Source organism: Bubalus bubalis, chromosome 3 (assembly GCF_019923935.1).
Source record: "Bubalus bubalis isolate 160015118507 breed Murrah chromosome 3, NDDB_SH_1, whole genome shotgun sequence".
Taxonomy (NCBI): domain Eukaryota; kingdom Metazoa; phylum Chordata; class Mammalia; order Artiodactyla; family Bovidae; genus Bubalus; species Bubalus bubalis.
The window spans coordinates 126,667,252-126,681,487 of record NC_059159.1 but is presented as its reverse complement, the minus strand read 5'-3'; the positions used below and the strand labels follow the sequence as shown (position 1 = coordinate 126,681,487).

The 14,236-nt window shown below is 37.6% G+C and overlaps 1 protein-coding gene across 1 annotated transcript in view; it reads left to right on the top strand.

The window, feature by feature from the left end:
* LOC102389162 (homeobox protein Hox-D9-like) overlaps nucleotides 1-14,236 on the top strand; it is a 34,794-nt gene that overhangs the window by 14,172 nt on the left and 6,386 nt on the right. The window contains exon 3 of the mRNA XM_044938454.2: nucleotides 2,978-3,093. Within this exon, the coding sequence (XP_044794389.1) occupies nucleotides 2,978-3,093 (116 nt within the window). The remainder of the gene's footprint in view (nucleotides 1-2,977; nucleotides 3,094-14,236) is intronic.

The following is a 14,236-nucleotide window of genomic DNA, read 5'->3' as shown; positions in this document are numbered from 1 at the left end:
CCCCCCTCTAGTGGCGAGGAGCCAGGTTCTACACTTGTTTCCTAAGATGTGTGATTGGGGAATGGATGGCTTCTTAGGATGTCTTCAGTTTCTTAAGAAGTACCCTCAAGGGATCCAGAGTTGAAATTCTTAACAAAGATCATTACTTCAGGTTTTCCTGATCAGGTGGATTGATACATAAATAGTATGTTGGCAGTCTCACATGGGATCAATTGTCTGAAAAATGTAGAGGCTCCTGCTGTTGGAAGAGATTCACAGTTTTTATGTACTTTTATGTAGGTCATTTAGAGAATTAGGAGACCACTGTTACTAAATTTCTTATTGATCTGAGATGATACAGTAGGAACCTCTATAAACCCATGTGTAGGCGGATAAAGCCTGTGATGGTATAGAGTAGTATTCATCTGTATTTATACAAAATAATGATTGTGGATTTCCTAAGGGTAACTTTTGATTTGAAATATTTAGTGGTCATTGGGAGAGCCAGGTGTTTTATTTTATATCTCAGAAGTGATTTAATTTTTGCTTATAGAAAGGTAGTGAATTTAAATATATTAAAATAACTTACTGCCCATAATTCAGTGGCTTGGTAGGGACACCTAATGTATTCTTGAAGGACATCTCATCTTAAGGATGTGTTACCAATGATAATACTTGCAATTGATTATTATTGAATCTACAAATTTCAAGAGTCCATTCAGATTTTTATTGTTTTGAACTTCTATTTGGGAGGAATTCTTTTACGTTAACTCTGAAGAGGCAAAATTTCAAAGAATGAAATGTTTATGGTATTCTGTGTTAGACCTGAGGAAACTTTGAATATCATTCAACTGTGATATAGAAAAGAATGATTATGGAACAAGAAAATAAAGACTGCATCATCAGAGTGCCATTTCTTTATTTTTAATGTCAAACTTTGTGCTCCGAAGGAAAGAAATGTGAAGCTTGCAGTAGAACTAGCTTCTCAATAGTTCAGAATATGTTTGATGATATTTCTTGTGAAATAAAAATGGAAGAATTCTCTAGAAAATATAAACTCGTACATGGATAAAGTGAGATTACAGGGTTATGAAACTTTAGTGTACAATGGATAGAATTAATATTCTTAGTTTATGATTATACTTCATAAATATACTTGATTTCAGGAAAGAAGAACTAGATCTGGCAGTAGATCAGGATCCACCTATTGGGGAAAACCAGAAAATAGGAGGAAGAAGTTATTAATGGTTCATTCTTAGCCAGAAGAATTCAGTATGGAATAATTAAGGTCAGCTAGAGAAAGAATTATGATTATGTTAAGTGAGTTCACAGATATCTTTGAAGGCAAATCAGTTAGAATTGATTTGTTAATGTATATGGGGCAATAAAACAATTAGATGGTCTCTTTTCTAAATTAGTATGACAGTAGTAGAAGATATTTGGAGGGAAGAGAAATGGCTGATAAGGCTAGTGGTAATTAGACCTTCTTCATTAAATTCTAGCACTAAAGAAGTTCTCTGTACTTTAGTAATTGCTTAATTCTATAAATAAAATTTAATATTAAAAATTGATACAAGGTTGGCATTGCTAAAATTAGGCAGTACTGATTTGTGTAAAGGGTTGCAGTAAGTGGGCTTGACGAAAGAACCCAAACTTCAAACCTCATTTGAAATTCCAGATAAAGTTTAAGAATAATAATTCATATTTGTAAAGGATTTTATAGTATTCTTAATATTTTCACATGTATGATCTCATTGATTCTGTATGTATGATCAGAACATGTATGATCAGATTTCTGGGGGATAGTAGCACAGGTTTGATTATCCCATTTTTACAAATGAGGTCATGGAAGCTCAGAGAGGCTAACCTACTTACTAAAGAGCCTATAGGGACTAAATGACAAGAGTGGGACTTAAGATGTGTACCTTTTTCAGGGACCACCAGTTCAACCCACTGCATTCAATGTATGTTGTTTAATTCTATATGTTCCTTTTGGATTGAAGAAATAATCTTGTCTGAACGTGGGCAAATGGGCTAGGGAATTTTTAGCTAGTATGTATAGAGGCACATTTAAAATACATATGTTTGGTGCTAAATGCTTAGTTACTAGAATTGAACTAATTAACCCAAGAATTCCACCAAATCATTACACTAGGGTTGCATTTGCAGAACTATGAAAAAAGAACTAAATTAAAGTAACATCTGACTATTCATGATTAACAAGAATCCAGCTCTTTTGTTTCATGTTCAATTGGACTAAAAGGTGTATGTGTGTATGTGGTGTGAATGAATATAAGAGATATTCTTTGGTAATGGGATAGATTTCTTAAATCACATGGGTCATTTGGGTCGTATAAATCAAGGTCCATGTATGTAGATTCTTGGTATGTCTTGTTCACAATTAGATCCCCACTGTTGTTCCTGATACATAAATGTGCTCAAAGAATTTGCTAAATGAATGAAATAATTTTTTATGACACCCAGATCAGGCAGCCACAAGTCCCATACTGTTTCACTTTGTGGAGATCCCTGAATAACAGTAAGATTGTAGGAGAGTCTCCACTGACTGCAAGAGATTCCATTGTGAGTCCATTTACTTTTGACGGAGCCTATGGCCTTTTCTTCTCTGTTAATCTTTACTCTGGGCCAAAAAACTGTTGTCAGTGTCTTGTTCACATTAAAGAATAATCAGTGAGATTGCTTCCGCCTATCAGTTCATGTCTCACTTGCATGGAGCTCAGCTGCCGCTGGAGGCATTCTGGTGGGCTAATCCAGCCAGCTCTTCAGGTCATTAGTGCTACACATTAAGCTCTGGGGAGAGGGCAGGCTTTTGTCCTCTCAATAGTGTGCAGAGTTCAGACTCTGATACAGCTTTCAATGTTAACGGGTAGAAGTTTGGTGACTCAAATGATGTGCCAGACTTCCCATGTGTTATCGAAAATACTGTTTCCAGCCAGCCTTTTAGAAGCTAAGAACTATCATCATCCCTGTTTTACAGAAGCACAAAGAAGTTAAGTACTTGACCAAGTCACACCAAGGTATGAGCCCAGGTAGTCTTGCTTCAGAGCCTACATTCTTATCCGTGCCCATTGCCAGCCTCATGCTCATTCATTTGTAAGTAATCTCTTCTTTCTTTCTGAAAACTCATATTTTTCTTTCTTATTCTTAAACTTCAGAAATTCCATGAGGATATGTCTAAATGTATACCTTTTTTCATTTATCCTGCTGGAACCCAGTTAGTGCTTCTGATCTAACAACTCTAGTCTTCTCCTGAGGGTAGTTTTCTAGTATTGTGTTTTCATTATTGCTTTCTCCAGTATGGTCTTTGGTCTGCCTCTGGAACTTCTTTTATTTACAATTAGGCTTTCTAGAACGGCCCTCTGGTTCTTCTTTTTTTTTTTTTTTCATTCAGGAATTCCATTTCTTTTTATTCTTTCCCTGGACAGTGTGTTAAACTTTCACTTGCTTTTCCAGATAACAGATTTGTTCTTCAGAAAGGTCTCTTCTACTTTTTACTTCCTCAATTAAAATTTAAGTCATGTTTGAAGAATTTCCCAGTATCATATTTTGTTCTGTTTATGTTTTGCATTCAATATCTTATAAAAATACTATAACCACGCAAACCTGATTTATTTTAGAAATGTGAAGCTATTGCAATGTGAATAAATAGTAACGTAATATATCATGTTGGTAAATCAAAGGAGAAAACCATAAGGTCATTTCCACAGACATTGTAAAGGTATTTGATAATCAGTACCCATTCTTGATTTTAAAGACAGAAACAAAAAATAGCTCTAAGTAATCCAGGAAATGAAGAATAACCATTGTCATACTTAACATTGAAATACTTACACAACATTTCCCAAATGTATCCCTCTGAAATGTGGATCTAGTGTTTTATATAAAAAAGAGTATCTTGGTGTACTACTTAGCCTAAAGCAAGTTACTATAACACACACTAACATTTTAGCAGCTTAATACAATAGAAATTTATTTCTCCCTCATGCAATAGTCAATGTGGATGTTTCTGATTGCTAGACAGTTGTTCCCTCTCAGGTGATTCAGAAACTCAGGTTCCTTGCATCATATGGCTCTCCCTTTCCCTCCAGCCTTGAAATCTGTTTCCAGCTGGTAGAAAAACAAAGAAAGGGTAGAAAATATGCATCGTCTTCTCAGTTTCTTTGGCCTGAATATGACACATGTCTGTTCATATCCCTTATTCTGTTGACCAGACAAATGACCTCACCTGTCTGTAAGGGGTATGTGTGTGTGTGTGGGTGTGTATGTATGTGTGTGTGTGGTGGGGGAGGAGAATGGAAAATAGTATCTTGCTGGGCAGCCAGAGGTAGGGAAATAAGTAGGTGTTCTCATTTGTAGTTGGCAGGACTAGAAATTAGGACCATCTGAATGGAGAATACTGTGGTAATGTCTATGAAACTAAAAATGTACATATCCTTTGACCTTCTGCAGATACAGTCACAAATGTGTGCATATTTGCATTTTAAGGATATATGTAGCATTACTGTACTAGCAAGAGGTTGGAAATATTCTGAATGTCCATCAAAGTGTACTGGATGAATAAGGTATTGTATATAAGTACAATGGAACACTCTGCAGCCACTAAGAGGAACAAGGCAATGATATGTGTACTGCCTGGGGGATAGAAGCAAGGTACAAAACTGTGTGCACTACTACCATTTATTTAAAAAGAGAAATATACACACACATGCTCATATAGTCATAGACTACTCGTGGAACGATCACAAGAAACTGGTAAAAGTGGTTGCTTCTGTTTAAAAGTGTAAGGTAATGGAGGGTAGAAGGGAGAAGGCTTTTGCTGTGTACTCTTTTTGTGATATGCTCCTCTTAAAATATAAAAGTCAGTTTTAGAAGTATAGTAAATAATGTGGAAAGATGGTTGTAATATATTGTTGCCTGAAAAGCTACTTACTGAAAAGAATGTAAAATGTTATTATTTTTATAAATAAATAAAATTTAAATGGCATATACCAAAATGTAGTGATTTGTAGTTTTTTGCTTATCTGTATTTTTTCATAATGAACATCAATCACCTTTGTAATTAAAAAAAATTGTAAAACTAAAATAAACACAATGAAAACTTTTCCTAGGGGTCCCAGTTAACCCTGCCATGAAATCTTCCTCCATGTTTCCTGTTAAGATTAATGAGTACTTCTTTTTTGCTTTCATGCTACATTTTTCATGCTACACTTATCACAGCCTGAATTGGATTATCGTGTACACATTTGGCTCACCTTTTCTGTGTATTCTTTAAGGGTCTGGGTCATACCAAATTCATCCAGGTATCCCTGTCAATGCAAAGAAGAGTGTCTTTCCCCTAACAGGTGTGCATTCAGTATCGAGTTGGTGTGTAAAGCAGGGGACACAATCAGTACAGTGGTTGTAAATTTTGTTCTTGCATGATGTAGCCTGTATTTTAACACTGTATCATTCACTGACTCTTTAGTAATGCCAGTGGCTTACTGGGTGGAGTGCAAAGTACATAAGTCAGAAGGTTTCCTTTCTAAAATAATAGCGATTGCCTTCAGTGATTGCTGTCTCTGCATCATAAATTAGTGTGAGTTCGTTACAGAAATTTATGTAGTTAAAAAAGGACTAAGTTAAATAAATGTAAGAACAGTCAAACTGCTGATGACATGGGCCCTGCTCTGATACAGGTGAGACTCCTATCTGCTTGGTATTTTAATTTTAGAGCAGTTTCATCCTACTTTTTATACTATTTTACTTTCCCCATTTCTATCCTTTTGCTACAATCCCTCTTTGTATGCATTGCTGTATTATTGATGTGGTCATTATGGGTTGGTTAAGGTCCTCCCTTGGTGGCTCAGAGGGTAAAGTGTCTGCCCGCAGTGCAGGAGACCCGAGTTCGATCCCTGGGTCGGGAAGATCCCCTGGAGAAGGAAATGGCAACCCACTCCAGTATTCTTGTCTGGAGAATCCCATGGACGGAGGAGTCTGGTAGGCTACAGTCCATGGGGTCGCAAAGAGTCGGACACAACTTCACTTTCATGAGTGAATGAAAATAAATGCAAATCGAAGAATTGGGAGCGGATAACATTACTTGGGCAGCAGTAACTTTTCTTTTTTTTTATGGAAAGTTGTTTCAAAATAGATTTGATGATCTTGATTCTTTGCAGTTCCCAGTTTTATTGTCACAGTGACCTTATCCTCCCTGTTTCCTATGTTCTAGTCATAGAAGTTTACTTATTATACTCCAGAGTTTTCTTCTAGAGCCTTTCCTCAAACCTTTTCTTCTTGGGAGGTCCACTTGTGTGTTCACTGATCCAAGCATTCAGTTCAGTTCAGTTCAGTTCAGTAGCTCAGTCGTGTCTGACTCTTTGCTACCCCATGAATCGCAGCATGCCAGGCCTCCCTGTCCATCACCAACTCCTGGAGTTCACTCAAACTCATGTCTGTCGAGTCGGTGATGCCATCCAGCCATCTCATCCTCTGTCATCCCCTTTTCCTCCTGCCCCCAACCCCTCCCAGCATCAGAGTCTTTTCCAATGAGTCAACTCTTCTCATGAGGTGGCCAAAGTATTGGAGTTTCAGCTTTAGCATCAGTCCTTCCAATGAACACCTAGGACTGATTTCCTTTAGAATGGGACTGGTTGGATCTCCTTGCGGTCCAAGGGACTCTCAAGAGTCTTCTCCAACACCACAGTTCAAAAGCATCAATTCTTCGGTGCTCAGCTTTCTTCACAGTCCAACTCTCACATCCATACATGACCACTGGAAAAACCATAGCCTTGACTAGATGGACCTTTGTTGGCAAAGTAATGTCTTCGCTTTTGAATATGCTATCTAGGTTGGTCATAACTTTCCTTCCAAGGAGTAAGTGTCTTTTAATTTCATGGCTGCAATCACCATCTGCAGTGATTTTGGAGCCCCCCAAAATAAAGTGTGACACTGTTTCCACTGTTTCCCCATCTATTTCCCATGAAGTGATGGGACCGGATGCCATGATCTTCCTTTTCTGAATGTTGAACTTTAGGCCAACTTTTTCACTCTCCACTTGCACTTTCATCAAGAGGCTTTTTAGTTCCTCTTCACTTTCTGCCATAAGGGTGGTGTCATCTGCATATCTGAGGTTATTGATACTTCTCCCGGCAATCTTGATTCTAGGTTGTGCTTCCTCCATCCCAGTGTTTCTCATGATGTACTCTGCATATAAGTTAAAAGAGCAGGGTGACAGTATACAGCCTTGACGTACTCCTTTTCCTATTTGGAACCAGTCTGTTGTTCCATGTCCAGTTCGAACTGTTGCTTCCTGACCTGCATACAGGTTTCTCAAGAGGCAGGTCAGTTGGTCTGGTATTCCCATCTCTTTCAGCATTTTCCAGTTTATTGTGATCCACACAGTCAAAGGCTTTGGCATAGTCAATAAAGCAGAAATAGATGTTTTTCTGGAACTCAGCGGATGTTGGCAATTTGATCTCTGGTTCCTCTGCCTTTTCTAAAACCAGCTTGAATATCTGGAAATTCAAGTTCACGTATTGCTGAAGCCTGGCTTGGAGAATTTTGAGTATTACCTTCCCATAAAGAGCCAAGTCAGGTGCTGCCTCTTCAGAGAAGTTGTTGCAGACCCTCCCAGTCAGTCTTTACTCATCCTACCAGTAAATTGTTATAATTCCATGAGAGCACTAGTTAGAATTAATGTGTTCATTCTGTATACATTCACTGAATGTCTGCTGTGCATATGTTGTTCTGGGAGCTAGGATGGGAGAATAGTGCAGCAGACTGTCCTCAAGCTTACAGCGTAGTGGAGGAGGCAGATAAACAAAGGACTTTGAGTTATAGCATAAGAAGTGTAACCAGTGTGTGCAGGATTCTGTGGGAGCATCTCACCTAGCAGGGGATGGGGGGTTCCAGACAGATTTGAGTTGAACAGCAGGTTGTAGGTCATGGAGAGAACGAAATGTCTTGCACCTCTGAAGGATGAGAAATAACTCGGTTAGGCTGGAGTGTGGATGGGGGAAGTGGTAGGAGATGAGACTGGAGAGGCAAGAAGAATGGAGTCCTGATGGGTCTTTTGTGCCTCTGTTATGGGGCTTTGTGTGGGGATTTGCTAGACATTGCTCCATTTTTATTTAAAGGATTGATTTATCTGAAATAGTAACAGAGTTGAACACTTTTTGCACTCCATCAAATCTGCATGCGTTATCTTAACCTAATCTTTACAACTGTCTAAGGTAGGTACAGTGTCTTAGAGTGTTTAAGTGAGGCCACTGTACAATAGTAGTTAAAATGGCTTAGGTTTGAATTTCAGCTCATCAGTTTACTAGTTTTGGACCTGGAAGTTACACATTTGCCTCAGTGTCTTCATCTGATAACTATAATAATGATAGCTACCTCTACCTCGTGGGGCTTCCCAGGTGGCTCAGTGGTAAAGAATCTGCCAGCAATGCAGGAGATGTGGGTTGAAGGAGAAGGAAATGGCAACCTACTCCAGTATTCTTGCTTGGAAAGTCCTATGGACAGAGGAGCCTGGCAGGCTACAGTCCCCGGGGCTACATGACATGGTGACTAAGCATGCATGCATGCAAATACATGTAAAGTGCTTAGCTCTATAGTTGCTAAGTGACTGCATACTCAGTAAATGTGATTCTTGATTATTAAAAACCGTACCTCTGGGACTTCCCTGATGCTCCAGTAGTTAAGACTCTGTGCTCCTAATGTAGGGGCCTGGGTTCAATCCCCAATCAGGGAATTAGATCCCACATGCCATAACTAAGACCTGGCATAGCCAAATAAATAAGATAAATTGAAAAAGCATTCTCCAAAGTCACATGAGCAGTTAGTGGTGAAGCCCAGGGTGAACAAGGCAATCTGATTTCAGAATCTTTATTGTAACTGCTTTTGTGGTTACAGAGAGATGATTAAAGATAGGTTCTAAGCAGTGGAATCAATGAAGAATTTCAGTCAACACGGGAAATACCTTTTAGGGTAGGAAATTCTTAACAGCTCTTCACATTACCCCGACTTTAAGAACTCTTCTTTGCTACCCAGCCTGCATATAGGGACTTATGTGAGAAATGCATCTCTGTAATTTAGGTTAATGACATGAATTCCACATTTATAATGCACATGAGTAATGAACCTGGAGAATATCTTACAAATATCTCCCTCTAGGAATTGGTCTACTAGTGCTGACACCTGGGATACCATGTCAAGCCTGTTGCTCTGTTCATCTCCATACTCCCTATATTTTTCCAACTTTAGGACCCAAGTGGGAGTCTTATGTTGGAGGATGTTGTGCAAACCACATGCATAAAGAAAATAATTTACATTTTTCCTTTCTTAGCTTCTGGAACATCAGTGATTCCATCCTCCCACTTCCATTGGGCAGAAATTGAGGTATTCTCCTTATGCTTTCTCATTTTCTCCAAAACCCACCACACATATAAACTCTCTCCCCCATAAGAGAGAGGGATCCAGCATAGCTACTTTTTTCTGATTCAAGGACCCAAGAATATACAAAGTCTTTGGTAATAAAGGAGCACACCAGCATGCTAACTTCTCCATTCCTACTCTTGCCACTCACAATTGTCTTGTAGCTTTCTTTTCTCTTTCTTTGCTCAGTTTTGTATCCCTCTTGTCTCTTGCACAATGTCTGGTGTGTAGTAGGCATTCAGTAAATAGGTTTTGAAAGATGCGTTGCATCTTCAATATCTTAATGATATGCAATTACAGAAAAATGTGCAAATATATTGCCTTGCTTTAAATTGTTTTATGAGAGTGGATTGTTCTTAGCGAGCAGGCCCCATCTTCACCTCCACTGCCACACTGGAGCTCCCACAAGTTCCAGATTTATTCAGTTATTCTGAATATAGCTGTGGTGGTAAAGGATCTGAATGGATGTCCCACAAACCTGGGAGAAGATCTCCAGGTTGAAGGCAGGTCCATCTCATGGGATTGGTTATTTTTCCAGGGTCTTTGGAATTTCATGACTTCACAATGGAAAAGTTTCCACAGATTTAAGTTTTGTAAGGAAATAAATAGATCATAGGAGACACATACTGTTAGAAAGGGCTAGGAGCAAATAATCTGAGTAAAGTAGAAGATATCTAGAAGGCCCAAGTTCATTATTTTAACTTATTTTTTAGGTTTGAAGCCTCCTTGGAATTCACTGGCTTCTACAGACTTCCAACCCAGAGAGCAGCAGATCTAATTCTCTTAGTTTCCAGTTTTTGAACCTTTTGCATACATCATCAGTTATATTTGAAATTGTAATAATCTTCTCTCATTATTTTCTTTCAACTTCAACCCTCTCATATAACTTTTCTCCCACCAACTCTGATAACCTTTTAAGAATTTTTAATTAGTTCAAATTGGTTGACATCACTTGTTTATCAGGGTGCCAAAACCTGCAAAATTATAGCTATGGATATCTGGGGCCTCAGTCCAGAATAGATAACCTTCATAATTCTGGTACCTATAAGAACTCAAATTTATGTAGACAGTGTTGTTGACACAACTCTCATATCCCTGGGTTCCTAGGAAAACCTTTAGAAACATGAAAAAGAGGCTTAAACTTTTAGGACTTTATGCTTGCCTGAAAGTCCATACTCATGTTAATCTTAGGGTCATGACGATGTACCAGTAGACTGTCCAGACATGTTCAAAGCAGTGAACCTGGGCCTTCAGGACTTTGATTGGTCCTGATTACAAATGATGTACTGCAGTATGCAGAAACACTCAACTTGTGTCCAAAGATGAAGAACTTATGTCATTATTAGAGCCCACGTATTGTGTGTATCTGTCTACCACTTGAAGGTCATCTCCAAGACTTCAAGAGAAACTGATACCCAGGCTTGAATTTGGTGTCCTTCATACATAAATCTTGTTCACAGCCTGCTCTGTTTCCAAACCTCCAGAAGAAATTAGAAAAAGAAGACCAATTAAACCCCAAAGAAGTCAATAAAGAACAGAAATCAGAAATAGAAAAAAAAGAGACAATTAATGAAGAAAATTAACAAAGCCAAAAGATTGTCCTTTGAAAGTAAAATAAAATTGAGGAACTCTTAGCATTACTGATAAGGAGAGAAAACAGAAATTACCATAATTATGAACGAAAGAGGAATAGATCATACTGACATTAAAAGATTAATAAATATTATGGACACTTTATGCCAATAAATTCAAGAAATGAGATGTTTTCAAATTCCTTTAAAACACAACTTACTAAAGCTAATACAGGATGGAATAGAAAATCTGAATAGCCCTATATTTAAAATTTTGAATTTGTGATAAAAAAACCTTCCTGTGAAGAAAGCTATAAGTCCAGATGGTCTCTCTGGTGAATACTATCAAACAGTAAGCAGTAATATGAATGTTAAACAAATCAGAAAATAGAGACAGAGGGAACGTTTCTTAACTCATTTTATGAGGCGAGCATTACCCAGATACCAAAACCTGAGAAAAATACTTCAAAAGAAGAAAATTGCTGATCAGTATTCCTGAGATCATAGACACTGCAATAGACAGTGTTTGTGTCCCTCCAAAATTCATATGTTGAAGTCCTAACCCTTAATATGATGGAGAGGTCAGCAGCCTGCAACCTGGAAGAGGGCACACACTGAATCTACTGGTGTCTTGATCTTGGACTTCACAGGTTTCAGAACTGCGAGAAATAAATGTTTGTTGCTTAAAGTCACCAGTATATGGTATTCTTTTATAGCAGCTGTAACTAAGACAGAAATAAAAATCCTTAAAGGAATATCATCAGATTGAATCCAGGACTGTATGAAAAGGTTAATGCATCATGGTCAAGTGGGGTTTAGTCCCAGGAAACAAAATTGCTTAACCCCAAAATTATATCACCTTTTAACATAACAAGGAAGACAACCCATATAATCCTTTCAATAAATACAGAAAGGATATTTCACAAGATTCAGTAATTTTTAATTCAGCAAATCAGGAATTGAAATTTCTTTAACTCGATAAAGAGCATCTATAAAGCTCCTGTAGCAGCCTCACATTTAACACTGAAATATTGAAAGCCTTCCCCCATGATTGAGAACAAAGTATGGATGTCCTTCCTTACTGATTGTTTTTATTGATAATACTTCATTGGAGCTGCTGGCCATTGCAATGAGGCAAGAAAGAGAAGTATAAGATACAAAGCCCGTAAAGGGTGTAATTCTGTACATAGAAAATCTTAAGGGATCTGCAAAACCACTACTGATACTTAAAAATGAATTTAGAAAGACCACAGAAAAAAGTCAATTATATTTTTATAGATCAGTTGTAAGCAATTGGAAAATGCAATTAAGAATTCTTTATAACACCAAAAATCAAAATACTTAAGTAGATCATCGACACACATGTAAAATCAAAAATTATAAAGTTTCTAGAAGAAAATACATGCTTGGGTTAGACAAAGATTTCCTGGAGAGAGCATAAATAGCATTAAACAGGAAGGAAAAAATAGATCTATTGGAACTCAAAACTTTTGCTCATTAAAAGTTACCACAATAAAAAATGAAGAGGGAAGACACAGACTAGGAGAAAATGTTTATAATAAACTATCTCCTGAAAATCAATAGACAAGTGATCTAATATAAAATGGGCAAAAGACTTGAGCAGGTAGTTCACAAAGGAATGTGTACAAATAGCTAATAAGCACATTAAATTGCTTATTACCATTGATCTGAGAAAATGCTAATTAAAATTACAGTGAGATACTGTTTTATATTCATTATAATGGCTAACTTTAAAAAGATAAGACAGCTACAACTGTTGGTGAGAATGTGGGAAAACTGCTGATAGAGTACAAAATCACAATCATTTTGGGAAAAAATTGACAGTTTCTTGAAAAATTAATCATGTATCTGTGCTGTGGCTCAGAAATTCCACTTCTAGGTATTTCTCCAGAAGACATGAAAACGTATGCCCACAAAAGGGCATGCAAAAGAATGTTCACAACAACTTTATGCTAGTCCCAAGCTGGAAAGAACCCAAATATCCATCCAGGATAAATTAGGGTATAATTCAGATAAAAGAATACTGCTCAGCAAGTAAAAAGAATAGACAACTGATACATCCAGCAATAAGAGCCAATCCCCCCAAAGATCATGCTGAGTGAAAGGAGCCAGACACAAAATAACATACTGAATTATTCTCTTTATATAAAGTTATAGAGGGGGAAAATTTATGGTGATAGAAATAAGAACAGTAGTTGCCTGGGAGGGTATATGGTAACTTTCTGGAGTGATAGAAATGCTCAATATCTTGACTGGTGTGGTAGTTACATGGATATACATTTATCAAGACTCATCAGTTGTACACTTTTAGGCATTTCATTATATGTATATTTTACCGCTATGAAACCCAAATCAATAGTTAGCTATATGCCATTACAGCAGTGAGCAAAATAAAGAATATTTCTAACACCCCAGAGAGCTCTCCCATGTGCTTTTTCAGTCCATAGCCCCATCTGTATATCCCATCACAGATAATTACTATTTTGAGCTAGATTTGGTTTTGCTCTTTCTTAAACTTCTTATAAGTGGAATAACCAATATTAGCTTTTGGGTCTAGATTGTTTTGCTGAACATAATATTTTTGAGATTCACTCGTATTGTATATATTAGTAAGTTTCCTTTAAATTCCTGGTCTATTTATAACTATCCCACAGTTTATCTATTTTTTTGTGTTAGGCATTTGAGTTATTTACAGTTTTGCTGTAAAATAAAGTGGATCTGAATAACCTTCCATGATTTTTTTGGTGGTCCTGTTATCCATGTCTCTTGGGTGTATACCTAGGAAAAGGATTACAGGATATGTGCATCATTAACTCTTTCAGATGTTTGCCAAATTTCTCTTCAGAGTGGTTGCATGGATTTGCATCTCAATGAGCACTGCTTGAGAGCTGCCCATTCTCTTTTCCTTCTACCACCATAAAGTAAAAAACAAGGCAGACTTTTTTTAATGGGAAGACCAAAGCTAAGCATGGAGGAATGTGACAAAACCAACTTGCGTGTGATCTGGTGTCCAATCCAAGAGAAACATACAGAGAGCAACAGCAGATCTTTGGGTCAATAATTGTGCTTGGTGTCTATGTGTCTGAGTTACAAGCCCGGGAGGAGTGTGGGAAACGTGTGAGAGGTGTAGAAAACCAGTCTCAGGAAAGGGTCAAGAGGTCAGGCTCCCCCAGTGAACTGGTTGGGTCTGCAGCTCCTGAAGGAAACCAGAGGATCTTGGGTAGCATGGGTAG